Source organism: Miscanthus floridulus, chromosome 5, assembly GCF_019320115.1.
Source record: "Miscanthus floridulus cultivar M001 chromosome 5, ASM1932011v1, whole genome shotgun sequence".
Taxonomy (NCBI): domain Eukaryota; kingdom Viridiplantae; phylum Streptophyta; class Magnoliopsida; order Poales; family Poaceae; genus Miscanthus; species Miscanthus floridulus.
Window position 1 is genome coordinate 70938275 of NC_089584.1, and position 18419 is coordinate 70956693.

The following is an 18419-nucleotide window of genomic DNA, read 5'->3' on the forward strand; positions in this document are numbered from 1 at the left end:
CCTTTTTGTAGAAGAGTAGAACAGGGCCAACAGTTGTTGTATTGCAGCATACAGTGGTGTGCACAAGGAGCGCACTGGAGCAGGCCGTGGGCGACGTCGTGGTCACCGCGCCAAGCCTATAACTAGCTCTACCAAAACTGTATACATCTCAACCCCCCCCCCCCCCCCCCCCCCCCCCCCCCCCCCCCCCCCCAAGTCTGTGGGGGCGCTATGTCGCCAGCGGAGCCACACACAAAGGCTGGAGCTCAAAGCTTGGAACGTCGGAGTCGGCAGTCCCTTCGGTTGGAACATGAAGAACACGCAGATCACCCGTTTGAATGCGTTAAGTGGATGTCCAACTCGATGTGCTTGTGCGCTTGTGGTGGACGGGATTCGCAGACATGTAGGCGGCTGAAACGTTGTCGCAGTAGGTGACCAGCCTTGGTGACGCCACACTGGAGTTCACCGAGAAGTTGACGGAGCCAGATGCACTCCGCGGCGGCGTCCGCGACAGCCCGGTACTCGACCTCCGTGCTCGAGCGTGAGACCGTTGGCTGGCGCTTCGATGACCACGATACCAGCGCATCACCGAGGAACACACAGAAGCCTGACATCGATCGCCTGGTGTGTGGGCAGCCCGCCCAATCTGCGTCCGTATGCCGTAATGGAGAGATCCGACGAGGTGCGCAGCCACAGTCCTAGCTCGCTCGCGCCACGGACGTTTGAGCAACGCCAAGTGTGGACCGCGTGGTTCGTGCATATGAAGACAGGCTTGTTCACGGCGAAAGCAAGGTCGGGGCGTGTGACTGTGAGATACTGTAGCGCCCCGGCCAAACTTCGGTAGTGCTTGGCGTCGTCGATGGCAGGACCGTCGGCGGAGAGCTTGCCTTTGAGGTCGATCGGAGTGGCAGTCGGCTTGCAGTTCATCATACCGGCGCGCTCCAGGATGTCTTCAGCGTACCATTGCTGGGACAAGAAGAAGCCATCAGCGGTGCGCTTAACGTCGATGCCGAGAAAGAAGCGCAGCTCGCCGAGGTCCTTGACCGCGAACTCTGCTTGCAGATGCTTGACGAGCTGGTGTAGGAGGGCTGGGCACGAGCCAGTCAACACAATGTCGTCGACATACAGAAAGAGATAGGCGATGTCATTCCCGCGTCGTAGAACGAACAGCGAAGAATCAGACCGGGTCGGCTTGAACCCGATGTGAACGACATACTCGGCGAACCGAGTGAACCAGGCCCGAGGAGCTTGCCGGAGGCCGTAGAGAGATTTATCGAGGAGACAAACGGCGTTTGGACGTTCAGCATCAACAAAGCCGACAGGTTGCTGACACAAGACATGTTCCTGAAGATGGCCGTGAAGAAAGGCATTGGACACGTCGAGCTGGCGCGTCTGCCACTTGCGGGAGGCGGCTATGGCGAGCACAGTGCTCATCGTCGCGGGCTTGGTGACCGGCGTAAAGGTTTCGCCGAAGTCGACGCCAGCGCGCTGTGTAAACCCGCGCACCACCCAACGCGCCTTGTAGCGATCCAGAGAGCCGTCGGGATGAAGCTTATGTTTGAAAACCCATTTTCCGGAGATGACATGAGCACCGGGAGGCCGATCAACCAGCTGCCACGTTCGGTTGGCTTGAAGAGCGCGGAATTCATGCTCCATGGCCCCGTGCCAGTTGGGATCGTGAAGAGCAGCGCGTGCCGAGGTTGGCAAAGGGGAGATAGCGGCGCTAGCACTGGAGGTTGGAGCAGAAGCCGATGTCGTGGCGAGGGCATAGCGGGGGTTGGGCTTGAAGATGCCAGCGCGGGAACGCGTGGGCATTGGGTGAGCAGGCGCGCTGACAGTGGCAGATTGCTGCACAGGCACGTCAGTAGGGGAGGATGCTGCAGGCGATGGTGTAGGCGATTGAGCCGGCAGGGAGGCGCTCGAGGGTGTCCTGGATGCAGCAGGAGGTGGACCTGGCTGCTGTGGAGGATGGGGAGCTGCAAGCCGTGGCTGTGGCGGAGCCTGTAAAACAACAGCGTCTGTTGTCGGATACTGAACAGTACCCGTGGATGAAGAAGGAGCAGCAGCGACATGTGCCGAGCGAAAAGGGAAAGTGTGTTCGTCAAAGGTGACGTGTCTGGAGGTGATAACACGACGTGTACTGAGGTCAAGACAGCGGTAGCCTCGATGATCGGAAGGATATCCCAGGAAAACACAAGCTGAAGAACGAGCAGCAAGCTTGTGTGGAGTTGTTGCTGCCTGATTGGGAAAACAGAGGCAACCGAAGACTCTGAGATGATCATAAGTGGGAGGCGCGCCAAGGAGGCGTTGAAAAGGAGTGGCATCGCCGCTGGCCTGGCAAGGGTGGCGATTGATGAGATGTGTTGCGGTGTTAAGGGCCTCGACCCAAAAAGAAGAAGGCATCTCGGCATGAAGAAGAAGACTGCGAACACAGTCATTCAGTGTGCGTATGATTCTTTCGGCTTTGCCGTTTTGGGACGAGGTATAGGGACAGGATAGACGAACAGCAATGCCATGAGCAGTGAGGTGAGTTTGAAGTGCGTGATTGTCAAATTCCTTACCGTTATCAGTTTGGAGGGAAATAAGAGGAAGTTGAAATTGAGTGCTGACATGGGCGTGGAAGGCTAATAAGCAGGCAAACACATCAGACTTGGAACGCAGAGGAAATGTCCAAACATAATGCGTTAAATCATCAATTAACACGAGATAATACTTGTACCCAGAACAACTAGAAACTGGAGAGGTCCAAACATCTGCGTGTATGATTTGAAAAGGAACATAGCTAATGGATTCAGAAGTCTGAAAGGGAAGCCTAACATGTTTGCCTAACTGACAAGAAGAACAGACATGTGTTGCAGACTTGGAACAGCTAAAATCAAGATGTTGGAGAGCTTGACGAAGAGTGGACATCCCGGGGTGACCCAACCGAAGATGCCACAGGTCGGTGGTGGGAGCAGTAGCAACGAACGCCGCTGGCGAGGAAGGCGCCACAGGGTAGAGATCGCCGCCGCTGTTACATCGGGGGATCACCGTGTGGGTAGGCAGGTCCTTGATAGAAAAACCAAGGGGGTCAAACTCGACTGAAACATTGTTGTCACGAGTAAGAGAACGGACGGAAATGAGATTTTTGACAAGTGCAGGAGACACAAGAATGTTGTTTAGATGAAGTGGAGAATGAGCAATGGCAATGGACGTTGTGGCCTGGTGAGTCGCAGGCAGCGAAGCGCCATTACCGACAGTGATTGGCGCTGAACGAGAAAGAGGGAGGGAGCGGGTGAAGTTACCGGCATTCGACGCCATGTGAGAGGTGGCGCTCGTGTCCAGGAACCACTCAGTGGCCTGGGGTCCGGACGACGGCACGCCTGATGTTGCCAGAGCGGCGAGCATCGCCTGGTGGTTCCAGACATCCGGTGAGGAAGGCGGTGGAGCAGAGCCAGGGATTGGAGGCGCGGCACCGGCGTATGATGGCGCGGCGCCGGCGTAGAAGGCCTGCTGAGCCGGGGCGCCCGGGCGAGAGCCGAGAACACCTGCGCCTGGGACCCGGAAAGGCATGGGCCAGGCTTGGACCATACAAGTCCACGGGTTCAGGCCCGGTGTCCAGGCAGGGCTCGATGGGCGAGGTGGAGCGCCCGAGCTGGAACCGCCAGGTGGACCGCGCCCGCGCCCACGCCCACGTCTGGGGCCACGATCGGGGCGCGGAGCGGTTGCAGGAGCGTGCGGCGCCGACTTCGGGGCGGAGCTGGAACTGCCGTCCGCAGCTTGGGGAGCGGCAGCGCGCCCGGCGCCGGTGGCCACGAGGGCGTGTTGCTGGGTCGCCTTGCTGTGTTCCCGATCATACTGCTCTTCCAGAAGGAGGTACGATCGCACCGAAAGGAAGGTATGGGGAGGGTTCTTGGCGGTAATCACTGGAACAGCATGGCGATACTTGGGGCTGAGACCGCGGAGCATGTTGAGCACCTGAGATGTTTCGCGGACCGGCTGCCCGACGTCGCGCAGTGCGTCAGCCAGGCGCTTGAGGTGGCCAGTGTACGCCGTGATGTCCATGTCGCCTTGCATCAAGCTCTGGAATTCGGCTTCAAGGTAGACAGCCCGATGCAGTTGGTTGTCCCGGAATTGGTCGTAGATGGAGTTCCAGATGGAGTACGCGGTGGCGCGAGGAACGCGGACGATGGCGTGGACGTCCTTGGACACCGAATTGTATAGCCATCTGAGGATGCATTGATCCTTCATGATCCAGTCCCGATCACGGCGATCATCGGCGGTTGGCGGAGAAGAGAGGTGGGAGCCGAGGCCGAACTTGCTGATGAAGGCATCGAAGAAGCAGCGCCACTCGGTGTAGTTCGATTCGACGAGGTCGGCTCGACGGGGACATGCGCCTTGATGTTCACCATCTGTAAGACGGCCGCCGACAGCGCGGCGATGGGGGGCACGTCCAAGGATGCATCGAAGTCGACGGAGGATTCGGAGGAGTGGGAGGCGGCGTCGGACTGGTTGAACTCGAAGAGAGGGTTGTGTTGAGATCGAAAAGATCATCTAGGGTTAAGTCTAGCGGGTTCTCTTTACTGTGAATGAGATATCGAGAGTAGAGGGACAGAGAGGAATAGAAGAAGAACGTGTCGAACCTGACACCGCAGAGGGAGATGGTCCAGAAGCCACCATCTCGTTCGTCGGTGAAGTCTGCGCACGAGCAGCGACGTTTGGGGAAGAGGTCAATGAAGTCGTCGATGTTCGTGGAGCGGGGAGGCGCAGCTGGTGGCTTCCCGTCACTGGCTGCGTCCCTCTCTGATCGGGATTAGGGTTTATGTTTTGGTGGGGAGCTCGGCTCAGGCGAACCTCGTACTCAGAGCCGTCGGCCCCCACCTCTATATATAGCGCAGTGTGACAAAGGCCCTCCAACCACAGTGGGCTAGGCACTTCCGATCAGGGCACGGATCAAAGGCCCAACTGGGTCATTGGGCCCAGATTGGGATTAGAGATCAATCTAACAATCCCCCCTTAATCTCCTACCATCTTTCAATTTCATATCATTTACTTTTGTTCATTTCATTACAGATTAGCGCATAGAGCATGTTTCATCATCACAGTTAATTGTCGATAGATTTAACAACTACAACACACCACTCTGTTCTAAAATAGATACTTAACTTTAGGTTTTCTTTTGTCCAGAAATTATATGCTTTCCCTTAAACCCATGCCGGCTACATGTTCTCTGAACACGTTGGGTGGTAAGCCTTTTGTAAGCGGATCTGCGAGCATCTTTTTGGTACTTATATGCTCAAGAATTATGACATGATCCCAGACTTTATCTTTCACAACATAATACTTTATGCCAATGTGTTTGGCAGCACCACTTGACTTATTATTGTGAGCATATTGTACTGTCGGATTATTATCGTAGTATAACTTAAGTGGTCTATAGATGTCGTCAACCACCTTCAAACCGGGTATGAACTTTTTAGCCAGTTCACCTGCACCTGCCCCGTTGCCTCATAACACGCTATAAACTCTGCATACGTTGTGGACGATGTAGTGATGGTTTGCTTTTAGCTTTTTCATGAAATAGCTCCCCCTGCGAGAGTGAATATATATCTAGACATGAATTTTCTATCATCTCCCACACAATCAGAATCTGAATATCCCACTATATGGAGTGAATCTGATCTTCTATACGTCATTATGAGGCTTTTCGTTCCTTGCAAATAACGTAAGACTTTCTTTACTAATTTCTTGTGTTCTGTTCCAGGATTGCTCTAGAATCTGCCAAGTAACTCGATAACAAATGCCAAGTCAGGGCGCGTACATACTTAAGCATATTGCAAGCTTCTGACAGCTAAAGCATATGGAACCATTTTCATTTGATCAATCTCATACTGATTCCTAGGGCATTGAAAATTCCCATATCTATCGCCCTTGACTATAGGAGCAGGTGGGGGACTACATTTGTGCATATTAAATTTCTTTAGAATCTTTTCTATGTATGTCTTTTGTGACAGTCCTAATACCCCTTTATTTCTATCTCGGTGAATTTCGATCCCTAGAATAAACGAAGCTTCACCAAGATCTTTCATATCAAATTTTGAGGACAAAAACTTCTTTGTCTTCAGTAGTAGACTGACATCACTACTAGCAAGTAAGATATCATCCACATATAGGACAAGGAAGATAAACTTCTCATTCTTAAACTTTACATAGACACAATTGTCCTCTACATTCTCTTTAAACCCAAAATTCTTTATTGTCTGATCAAACTTCAAGTACCACTGTCTTGAAGCTTGTTTTAATCCATAATGGATTTCTTTAGGCGGTATCCCATTCATTATTTTCCTTCTATGACAAAACCTTTCAGTTGTGCCATGTAAATATTTTTCTCTAAGTCCCCATTGAGAAATATCGTCTTTACATCCATCTGATGTAATTTTAAATCGTAATGTGCCACTAATGCCATTATGATTCTGAAGGAATCCTTACATGAGATTGGAGAAAAGGTCTCATTGTAATCAATCACTTCTCTTTGCGTAAAGCCTTTGCCACAAGTCACGCTTTATATCTCTCTATATTCTCTTGAGAGTCAAGTTTTATTTTGTAGACCCATTTACAGCCTACTGTTTTTGCTCCTTTCGGAATTATTTCCAAGTCCAAAACTTTATTGGCATTCATAGATTTTATTTCATCTTCCATGGCCTCAAGCCATTTTGATGAATGATCACTTCTCATGGCTTCTTCAAATGAGGTGGGATCATCCTCCATTTGAAATTCCTCAGTGTTGTATACTTCATAGTCAGCAAGAATAGCTGATTTTCTAACTCTTTGAGACCTTCTAGGGGCCTCCATATTTGGCACATCTTCTGTTTAAGGCTGTTGTTCCCTCTCATGTGTGGCAATAGGTTCTATAGGATCCTGAAGAACAGGTTCCTCATCGTCATTCATTGTTGCCACAGGCGGAATAACAACAGGTGCTGGTACCATAGTATCTTGCACTGTCGGTGCAGCAACAACAGGTAGTGAGAAAAATGGCTCATGAATCATTGGAGTGGGCGCATACACCCGCTTCTCTTCAAGGTCAATTTCTCGAGCTACCATGCTCCCCCTCATCATTTCATCCTCTAGGAAGATAGCGTGTCTCGTTTCCACAAACTTTGTATGTCTGTCCAGACAATAGAAACAAAAACCTTTTGACTTTTCTAGGTAGCTAATGAAATGACAACTTACTATTTTAGGATCTAGCTTCCCAATGTTTGGATTAAATACTTTAGCCTTAGCAGAACTCCCCCCACACATAAGTGGTTTAGTGAGGGTACTCTTCTTGTCCATAACTCATACGGTGTTTTTGGCACCGACTTACTTGGTACTCTATTGAGAATATGAATGGTGGTTTTTAACGCCTCCATCCATAGGCTCAACGGTAAGGTGGAGTAACTTATTATACTGCGCACCATATTCATTAGGGTACGATTGTGTCTTTCAGCTACTCCATTCTGTTGAGGTTCGCCCGGTGTAGAATACTGGGCTACTATGCCTTTCTCCTGTAAGAACCTTGCAAAAGGTCTAGAAACTTGGCCATATGAGGTATGCCGACCGTAGTACTCCCCTCCACGGTCGGACCTGACTATCTTAATCTTTAAATTGTGTTGGTTTTCAACTTCTGCCTTAAATATCTTAAATTTATTCAATGCTTCTGTTCTTTCTTTGATTGGATAAATGTAGCCATAACGGGAGTAATCATCTGTGAATATTATGAATAAATCATAACCATCCACTCTTTACAGGAAACAGAACACAGATGTCTGTGTGAATAATCTATAAAATTCCTACGCTTCGTTTGGCATCTTTCTTAATTTTCTTTACATACTTTTCTTTTATGCATTCTCTGCATTGTTCTAAATCTGAGAACTCTAATGGAGGAAGAATATCATTCTTAACTAGTGTTGGTTTTTCGAACAAACACCGGCTAGTAAATTTATAATTGTTGCGCATTAGGCCCAGATGGTGCACTAAAGGACACAAGGTTTATATTGGTTTGGGCTGAATGTCCCTATGTCCAGTCTGCTGTTGCTCGTGTTATTAGTACCGAAAAAGATTCGTAGTAGGGGATACAAATGGTCGAGAGAGGGATAGGTCCCAAGTCTCTGATGGAATGGTCGAAAGGATGCCAAGAGCTTGGTTGCTGCTTAGCTGTGTGTTATGTTGAACTGATCCATCAAAAGTCGGTCCCAAGTAGGGGTGCCTTGCCCTCCCTTTTATAGACCAAGGGGGAGCACGGGTTACAAATGGGAGGAAGAGGAAAAAACCAAAGGTGGAGAAGGTCCTTCGGGAGAGCCGAGTCTTCCTTTTCCTGTGTGCCTGCCCTGCTAACATCGCAGATCGTCTCAGGGATGGCGTGTTTGCTGATCCTTATAGGGCCATGCCCTGGCTTCTATCAGCAAGTGGGTGCGTCCCATCCTGCACCGGCGGAGGGTGCGGCATGTCAGAGGGCCAAGCTGCGACCCTTTGGGGAGTAGACAGGGAAGTGACCCTACGTTCTTCACTGTAGGTGATGTGAATTCTGTCTTAGATCATAGTGGTTGTCGTATGTTTGTGTTAGTATCCGTGTCCAAGGGCTGATGGCAGCGCCTACAACACTGTGGGACAAAAGTTGGTGCCTACAACACTATTCAGGCACTGTTAGGTCGGAAAGGGCTTAAAGCGCCCATGTCATCATGTCCTGGCGATGCCTTCTTATAGGCGTACAAGGCATGGCCCTCGATACTGCGATTGACTTGAATGTCCTATCGTACCCTATGTTCATCTTTATGAAGGATCAGGGTGCAGTCGTCGGGCGAGGCGGAGCCCACCCTCGGACGTCGAGTGAGGTGGAGCCTGCCCTTGGACGTTGGGTGAGGTAGAGCCTACCCTTAGCCATCGGGCGAGGTGGAGCCTAGCCCTTGAGGTCGAGCGAGGCGGAGCCCGCCCTCAGACGTCGGGCAAGGCGGAGCCCGTCCCTAGCCATCGGGTGAGATGGAGCCTAGCCCTCGGGGGTTGAGCGAGGCAGAGACAACCCTCGGTGGTCGGGCAAGGTGGAGCCAGCTCTCGGTGGTCGGGCGAGGCGGAACCCATCTTTCGTTGTTCGGGCAAGAAACGTAGTAGTGTTCTCGTCTGACCGAAAGTGTCAATGTTCGATGGTTATTAGTTCTACCTCGTTGGGTACCCCGGTATTAGGTCCCCGACAATAGCCCCCGAGCCCCCTGGTGATTCAAACAGAATCACCCGGGGGGTGTTTTGGCTTGCTAGAGGATGCACACGAGCGCACCCGACGGGTGTAGCCCTTGAGCCCCCGGGTGATTCAGGTAGAATCGCCCGAGGGGTATTTCGATTTGCTAGAGGGTGCGCGCGAGCGCACCCGTCGGGTGTAGCCCTCAAGCCCCCAGGTGATTCGAGCAGAATCGCCCAGGGGGTAATTTTGGACTCTTCACGGGTAGGGCTATGAGATTCGGTTTTTATCAACTAGATAGTTTTAAGGGAACCCTGGTATCCTATTCGCGGAGATTTCATCCAAGGTCAGCCTAGCTAGGGCTCAACTATGTATCGAGGCCCCACTAATGCTCGTGTACATGAGTCCTAGTCGCTCATGGGCCCATCCCTCGTTGGGACGGTCATCGAGACTGTTGGGTCGGCCCTTGGACTCCTAGGCCCAGGTGGGCCAAAGAAGAAGCTTTTTGACTCGCACCCTCTCTATGGGAAAAGAGTCCGGTCCGCTTGGGAAGGCGAACCATCTGATGTGATTCTAGTGGGAAAGGATAGGGATCGTGGGCGCGTATCCCATGATGTGATGCGGCGGTGTGTCATGGTAGGCTTAGAGATCGAGGCAGATGGTTCCCCTTCTTGCATTTCTCACCCCTATAAAACCATAGGGTTCACCCCCAGGGTTTCGTACTTCACCTCCTTGCCTTCGCATCTATAGCCTCCGCCGCTAATCGTCTGAGCCTCCCGCACCCGTATTGCTGCCGTCGTCCAGCTCGCATCTACATTGTAGCCATCGTCGAGCTTGTGTCCAGCCCCTTTCTCGTTGTTTCAATGGAGCCATGGTGTAGATCCAACATTACCCCTCAGCGCCTGGAGGGCCTCGTCCACCATGGCCTCCTTCACCCATTGTCCGCCATCGAGGAGTGGTGGCTACCTGGTGATGAGGACAAGCCATCACCGCCTGAAGGGTATGTCATGTCCTTTGCTCTCTTCCATGAGCGGGGATTCACCGTACCTGCTCATAAGTTCCTTCGAGGGCTACTGGAGTACTACCAGGTGGAGCTACAGCACCTTAATCCCAATGGGGTCCAGCATATTGCGGCGTTCATCACCCTGTGCGAGGGGTTCCTAGGGATTAGTCCCCACTTCAATCTATGGCGATATTTCTTTGCCATCAACCTATCGAAGAAGCAGGTCGGGAAGCAGGAGCTGAGTATGCCGATGGGATGTGCCAACATTCACCTGTGCAACAACTGGGCGAATGGCTACCTGTTGATGCGTCTATCGACCTCCAACAAGGGGTGGCATTTGCAGTGGTTTTACATCAAGGATGACGTGGCCGCCCCCTTGCTGGCGTACTCTGGGCGCCCCATTGAAGAGATCCCGGGGTCATGGAAGTGGGGTGTCCCGGACAAGGATAAGAAGAGGATCAAGGACCATCTCACCGCCCTCCAAATTCTGAAGGAGAGGGGTGTGAAGAGATCGGGGATCATCGGCGCCTACCACACACAGAGGGTGGCGCCGCTGATGAGCCACATGCTAACCTTGGGATAGCGAGACTAGCCAAAGAGACTTGTCCTTGGGGATAGCCTGACTCCACTACCGAAGGATCGAATCCTAGCGGCAGCGAATCACACCGTGACCGAGTGGGATAAGAGGACGAGGGAGCTTAAGAAGGAGATGCTATAGAAGCAGCAAGCACGGGATGGAGGAGAGGAGATAGGCAGTGACGATGACGATGACGACAAGTTTGACGAGGTAGTTACCGACGTGGATTGGGATGTCCTGGAGGGCAAAGATTCACTGACAGACACCCAATTATCCACACAGGGACCCTTCCCGTTCCACATGGGGGAAGTGAGTCCGTGAGGCCAGCAAAGGCGGGCCAAACCATCAGCCCGTCCTCAGGGCCGGTGGGAGCTAGTGGATCCACCGCTACACCTAGGGGTGCCGTCAGAGGATCGGTGGATGGGGGGAGGCGGATCTGTGGCCACCCCTAAGGTGCTAATGGAGGGGGTGGCTCTGCTATCATGCCCCATGAGCTGATGGGGGCGAGTGGATCTACCACCATGCTCGAGGTGTCGATAGAGAGGGATGGCTCCATCTCCATGCCCTCGGTGATAAGGGAGATGAGCCCCCTGCCTAGGAGCAGGGGGCAGGCTCGAAATGGTCCCACCCAGATGAGTTGGAGCAGGGAGCTAGGGGTTCGTCCCCAAAACATTCTCGCCGCCCAAAAGTGCTAGAGTAGGTCACCGATTCCTCTATTTTTCCCTCTTCTTTTTTTTGTTTTTCTATTTTAACCTTATGCCTTTTACCTCTTGTAGATTCTTGCGACGGGGCCATTCTTTGGCGTTGGCACCCAAGAAGAGCGTTGCTCTTTAGGCGGGAGGGACACCGTCGCTCGACGTCGCCCCTATTTCGGGTAGGAGTGGAACCAACGTTGCGGCCTCGTTGGTCGGTCAAGTGCCACCTATGGTGGCTCCCGTGCCCTCAGCGGGTCAAGCAGGCGCCAGAGCTGAAGAAGCGCCCTTGGGGGTTGCCGAGCAGATGACGGTGGAAGTGACACCGCTGCCTACGTTGGAGCAGATGGGGCTACCGCCCACGCGTGTGGCGCCCTCTGCGGTGGGCACGGTGCCGCAAGCCAAGGCCCTAGCGTTGCAAGCGGAGGTGGACATGACCACGCCAAGTTAGGAGCAGCCAAACGTAGCCACGGTGGTGTCCGAGGGGGTGGCGCAATCCACGCCTTAGGCAGCCCAGGCGATAGAGCCCGAGGCTGGTCAGACGGAGGGGGACACAGCCTAAGGGTCCTCGGCCCTAATGTTAGGGGGCAGCCACTTGCCCACGCAGGGTGAGCCATCGCTCTAGTGGATGGCTCCTCAAGACCCAACGATGACTCTCTTCTCGCTCGATGATGCTGCCGAGAGCATGGAGCAGGAGAGTCTCGACATTGGGGTCTTGGCTATGATGGATGCCGTGGGCTAGGCTAGGGGTGTCCTGCATGACGTCATCATTCCCAATGACCGGGTATTTGCTTGATCTTCTCCCTCACTTTCTTCTTTCTCCATGTATTTTTGTATTTTTGTATTTTTGATATCGGTCTTCTTTTCAGTCCCTCATTGCTCATAGCTAGGACAAATCCTAGTTCCTCTATGAGCAAAAGGTGGGATGGGGCCACCTCACTGAGGAGGCCTGGCTACAAGGAGATGTGGGCGCGTAGCTTGTTGCTGCCCAGCAGCGGGAAGCTAAGGCACGTTGGGACACGAAGGAGATCCATGGGATGTTTGAGGACCTATCGGTGAGGGTGAAGTGGGACGAGGAGGTGGCTGCCAGGGTCCAAAAGGAGCAGGACGAGCTGCTCTAGAAGGACACTGAGGCCAGCCAGCGGACCATCGAGCTCTTGGCGGAGCTGGAGATGGAGCGGGATCTCAAGCTAAAAGCCGAGCATAGGTCTACGGCACTGCTGCAGAGGGCAGATCAGGATGCTGAGGTGATTGCCCAGCTACGCAGGGAGTAAGATGAGCTGCTCTAGACTACAAAAAGGCTCCACTCGGAGTGTGGCAAGGTCCAAGAGGAGCGCGATCAGGCCGTCCGAGAGCGCGATGAGGTATATCAGGTGGTCAACTCCTCTAGGCGGATCTTGAAGTCACAGTGACCTAAAGGTTGGAGGCCAAGAGCGTCTGTACCGAGCTGGGCAAGGAGCACACTGAAGTGTGAGGGATTCTTTAGGCAGAGAGTGACGAGCATGATCTTCTATGCGCCATTGTCGGGGTGGTCTTTGATGACCTGGGGGTGGCGCAGCCGGAGGAAGCTAGCTCACTTGCGGCTCGTGCTGCGGGTATCATGACATGAGTGGGGTAGCTTGAGGAGGACGTCTTTCACGCTAGGATCACCCAAGCGTTCACTGTTGCCTGCTCTCATTACGATCGGGAGATCAACTTGGAGGTAATGAGCCTCGGCTTCGCGCCTAGCTATGCAGACTCTGAGCTGGATGAGATTGAGAAGGCGGTGACTCCTATTGCGTGGAACCTAGTGAATAGGCTGAAAGTCATGGTTCTTCCTTCGAGGAAGTAGTTAGTTGAACAAGTTTGATAAACATTTATCTGTAATATGTGGACAAGTGTCGGTACTTTCGTGTTCGAAAATAGATTCATGATTTTGATTTGCAATTTTGTTTCATTCGTTAGAGCTTACTTTTTCCCCTTTTGCATTTGAAAAAAGGTTAATGCAATCCAATCTTTCCGTTCATTAAGACTGTAGGGCCCAAGGTGTTTTTAGGGGAAATTTTGATTATGCTGGTGAGCAAAATTACCGTAGCCGTCTGGGCATGGGCTTTTTGCAGTCTTACCTATCTGTTCCCCCGAACCTTGCCGCCAGTCTTGATGCGAGGAAAAGGTCTGATGTAATGACTATTTTGGAAAAAGAAAGAAGGTATTCATACCTTTATTAGCTCCTGAGTGAGATCCGATCCCTTGCAGTCGCTGGGGCCCGATGTTACTGGAGACCGAAGCGAGGGTAGCGAACTTACTCTTGCATTCATATGCACCCCTTACTTAGGACTTTGGCGATTGCTTTGTGACTGTGCGTTTGGTCTTATTGCTGGCCTGACCTTCCCTGAGCCCCCGTGCATGGCGGGGGTTCGGTCAAGGGTCGGCTTGTTGCGTGATTGTCACCCTGTCCATGGTTTCTACAACTGGAGGGGTTAAGGTGACATCACTTGCCTCGATAGCTCGAGTGACGTGCTTTATGAGCTCACTAACGGGGACGTTCGGTCGAAATCCGATCCTGTTGCGTTGTGATAGGGTCGGCAAAGCCCTCGGGTGGCATTCCGTTACTCCTTGACCTCCCTTCCAATAGATTCCCCCTCAATGGGGATTCTATGAGCTCGGCTAGAGGCTGGATTGAACTAGAAGGTTGAGATGACCCTATCCACCTCAATGCGGGTTGGGCAAAGGTCGCTAAGGCTCATCTATGTTTTCTCTCGTGGCTCTTGTTTGACGTGAGGCAGCCCTAGACCCTTCGCGGGTTAGCCTTCAAACCTCAGTCTCTCGATCTTGGATCGAGCGGCTCGAGCCCTCGAGCCTCTTAGGGTTTGATAGGGGTCGGTCATGTTTTGTGCATCACCCTGTCCTTGGTTTCCGTAGCCGGAGGGGCTGAGTTGACGACACTTGCCTCGATGGCTCAAGTGTCATGCTCAATGAGCTCGCTAACGGGTATATTCGTGTGAAATCTGGGTCCATCATTCGCTGATGGGGTCGGTAGAGCCCTCATGTGTCATTTCACTACTTCTTAACCCGCCCCCCGGCAGATGCCCGAGCCGTTTGATAGGCTCAGGTGGCCCGTTGGCCTCTCCTCGATGGAGATTCTATGGGTTTGGCTCGGGGTTAGAATCAAACGAGAAAGGTCGAGATGTCCCTATTCGCTTATGAGCGGGGTCGGGCAAGGCCACTGGGGCTCATCATGGTTTTCCTCCCTGGCTCTATTTTATATGAGGCGACTTCGAGCCCTTTGCGGGCTGGCCTTCGAACCTCGGTCAGTTGCCGCTCATATCGAATGAGGCGGGCGCTGCTTTGTGGCGTGACACGAAGTGTTGAGATGCGAAGATTGCATATGCAATGTTTGGATGATGGATTAATGTGTGATTTAATGGAAATGAAAGCGGTGGTCGGTAATGTTACCTTGGTGGTATGAGCGATGAAAAGCTCTTACCGGACATGTCCGTGTGGGTTTTGAGTCCAGCGTTTGTGATGGGGCCGGCGTGACCTGCACAAGCATCGTGATTTTTTGTCTCCATCTCTCAATGGTGATTCGAGCCGTTCAATTGACTTTAAGCGACCTGATAGTTTCTCCTTGAAGGAGATTCTATAGGTGGACCCCTATGAACCCCTCTTGAGAAGGCGGATATAGAAGCTCGGTGTAGGGGGAACTGTGAATTCAACTATGCTGGTGAACGAAAACACCGTAGCCATTGGGGCATAGGGTCTAGTGGTTCGTCCAGTTCTACTCAAAGTTCTACACCCACACCCCGCGTCTCTTGGTTTTTTAAATGTAAGGAGGGGTCAAGCGATGAGGATGTCTAAACGAGTAGACACCCTCGGTAGCCCCCCGAGCAATGTCCGCGCCCCTGTCGTTGCTGGGGTTGGACGCTCGGTAATGAAATTAACACGCAAAGTAACTGAATAGAGGTGCTTATCTTTCAGTGGTCGTTCATTCGCCATTTTACCTGGGTCATCCGATCGACCCAGGAGGCCCGTTGGGCCCCCTAGATGGGGGTTCCATTGTTGGGTCATTCCATGGTCCTGCCTAGACAAGCAGAGAGTCGCCTATATGTGGGTGTGCCCTAATTCTTGCGCTCGGCGTGCAGTAGTGGTGGGGCATGCCTAGGCAACGTCATGTTTGACCAGGCGATGTCTCATCGACCAGAGCATGTCCTGTCGGTCTAGGCATGTCCCCTTGGATTCCCATCAGCATTGATTTCCCATCTACATTGAATAGGGGAAGGAAGATAGTTTTTTGTCCTAATCTTTCGTCTTTCCTTAGCTGCTGCGCCTCTTCCATAAATAGGGAGGGGGAGGGGAGTTCTCGTCCCATTCCTTCGCCTGCTTATGAGCTGCTATCTCTTCTTCTTCCTTTCCACCGAATGCGTTCGTGCATCGTGGCGGTTCCTAGGTGAGAGAGGGTAATGCTAGGGAGAGAAAAACTCATGGATCCGCTCATGAATCCGGAGCATGATGTTGAGCTAGAGGTTATCCAACATAGATGAGATGGCATCGGCTGCCTTTGCTAAGAAGGGGCCGCCTCCATCGAAGGAGGAGGTGGACTAGAGGGTGCTGAGCATCATTGGCTTTGTCGTCATTCGTGGCGGCCGTTCTTCAGTGGGAAACACCCCCGCACAGACACTGTTGTCAGGGTTGCAGCTGATCACAATGGTGCAGTCCCTAGATGCTCCGGTGGAGGTGCCGTTGTCAGGGTTGTGGCTGATGGCAATGGCGTAGTCCCTGGATGCCCTGGCGGAGGCACCATAGTCGCTAATGTGGTGCTCGACGTTGCAGATAACGGTGCCCTCGAGGATCCTACGGAGTGGTAGGACATCGCCAATGGAGAGCGTGGTGCGGCAACTGTAGTAGTACTCGTAGTAGGGCTGGTCAGAAACTATAATTGAATAAGTTTGTGGGGGAGTCCCCGAGTGAACAGCCTTCTGTATTGATGAATACATCAGTCCTTTTCGTGATGAAATTAGTTTGTAAGCGATGAATTTGTACAAAAAAATGAATAAGTTTTCAACTTTTGCTATGATAAATAGCTTTTCGGCCTTTCTCCCTCTTTTTGTAAAAGAGATTTTGGTGCCTTCCGACTCTTCTCATAGTTAAGGTCACAAAAAACTCAGCATGCGGGAGCGCCAACTCTGATCACGCTAGTGAGCAAGGAGGCCATAGCCATGGGGGCGTGGGTTTCCTGCAGTCCTACCAATTGTACTCAGATTTTGTTCCCAAAATTCTAGCCTTTAGGACTTACCATGAGAAAAAGGGGGAAACACAGAGAATGTTTGCAAAGATAACACAGAGAGTGTTTACAAGATAAACGTACTTATATCAGCCCCCGAGTGAGGTCCGACCCCTCGCTCTTTGTAGGGGTTGGAAGTCACTAAAGATTAGGGATTTTTGGAGACAAAACTGATAAGAAAGAGTATTTGTTTATTTAAGGGTAAAAATAACATAGCTGTTCAATGTTCCAGGCGTTGGTGAAGACCTTGCCTTTGACGGTTTTCAATTTGTAGGTGCCTAGCCAATGTATTTCCATGACGATGTAGGGCCCCTCCCAAGGCGGGGAGAGCTTATGACGGTCCTTGTTGCTCTGTACGAGGCAGAGAACCAGGTCCCCGATGTTGAAGGCTCGGTCCCGCACCCGTCGGCTATGGTACCAACACAGTGCCTACTGGTACTTAGTTGAATGGAGGAGGCCAATGTCACGGGCTTCGTCTAGCTGATCTATGGCGTCTTTATGGGATGCCTCGGCTCCCTGTTTGTCATATGCTCTAATTCTTGGCACTCCATAGTCGAGGTCCATCGGGAGGACAGCCTCGGAACCGTAGACCATGAAGAAAGGTGTGTAGCTAGTGGCCCGGCTGGGAGTTGTCCTTAGGCTCTAGAGCACCACAGGGAGCTCAGTGACCCAGCGTGCGCCAAATTGTTCAACTGGTTGAAGATCCTAGGCTTGAGGCCCTATAGGAGCATGTCGTTTGCGCGCTTGACCTGCCCGTTCATTTGGGGGTGTACGATGGTAGCCCAATCGACTCGGATGTGTTATTCATCATAGAATCGAATGAATTTCTTGCCAGTGAACTACGTGTTATTGTCTATGATGATGGAGTTCGGTACCCTAAAGCGATGGATGATGTCGAGGAAGAACAACATAGCCTGCACAGATTTGATTGCAGAGATTGGCCGAGCTTCGATCCATTTTGTGAACTTGTCTATGGTGACAAGCAGGTGGGTGTAGCACCTAGGCGCCTTTTTGAGAGGCTCAACCAGATCAAACCCCTAGACCATGAAGGGCCATGTGATGGGGATCATCTAGAGTGCCTAGGCCAAGAAGTGAGTTTGCCAAGCGTAGTACTGGCACCCTTCATAGGTGCGTATGATTTGCTCGACGTCGGCTACTGTAGTGGGCCAGTAGAAGCCCTGTCGGAATACGTTCCCATCCAAGGTTCTAGGCATGGTGTGGAGACTGTAGACCCCACCATGGATGTCGCCTAGCAGAAGCTTCCCCTGTTCGGCAGGGATACAGAGCTGCAAGATCCTAGTGTGGCTCTGTTTGAAGAGTTTGCCTTCTACAAGAATGAAGAACTTGGCGCAGCATGTGAGCCGTTGAGCTTCCGTATTATCCATCGGTAGCGTGTCGCGGAGGAGGTAGTCAAGGTAGAGTGTCCTCTAGTCATCTAGAGGGCTGGGCTCTGTCGCTGGATCCTCTTCAAGCTCCACGACATCGGGGCCGGGTGGAGCCATCGGTTGGTCAGCCCCTGGGGCTAGATCAGATGGGCCATCGTCGGCCCCCTCTGACCCTTCGTAGCGCACCGAGGGTTCATGTTGGTCGCTGGCGAAGACGCCCGTCAGCACCGATTCTCGACCGGACGCTGCTTTTGCAAGTGCGTCAGCCACCTCATTGAGGCACCTTGGGATGTGATTGAGCTCGAGGCCGTCGAATCTTTCCTCCAGCCATCGGAC

At 52.2% G+C, this 18419-nt stretch overlaps 1 protein-coding gene across 1 annotated transcript; it reads right to left on the minus strand.

Annotated features, from left to right (window-relative positions):
- Positions 1-333: 333 nt before the first annotated feature.
- On the minus strand, positions 334-4533 carry LOC136452319 (uncharacterized). The gene is made up of 2 exons (XM_066452936.1): positions 3264-4533; positions 334-3027 (listed from the first exon to the last, which is right to left on the minus strand). Exons 1-2 carry the CDS (start codon positions 4510-4512, stop codon positions 2993-2995), a joined length of 1284 nt encoding a protein of 427 aa, XP_066309033.1. The 5' UTR covers positions 4513-4533; the 3' UTR covers positions 334-2992.
- Positions 4534-18419: the final 13886 nt, after the last annotated feature.

What these genes read in the sequence shown, in the direction of transcription:
- LOC136452319 (XM_066452936.1), bottom strand. Translation starts at nt 4,512, where the DNA reads ATGATCTTTTCGATCTCAACACAACCCTCTCTTCGAGTTCAACCAGTC. An exon ending in TCACATGGCGTCGAATGCCG is followed by an intron (nt 3,028 to 3,263) that starts GTAACTTCACCC and finishes TTTTCTATCAAG; the next exon opens with GACCTGCCTACCCACACGGT.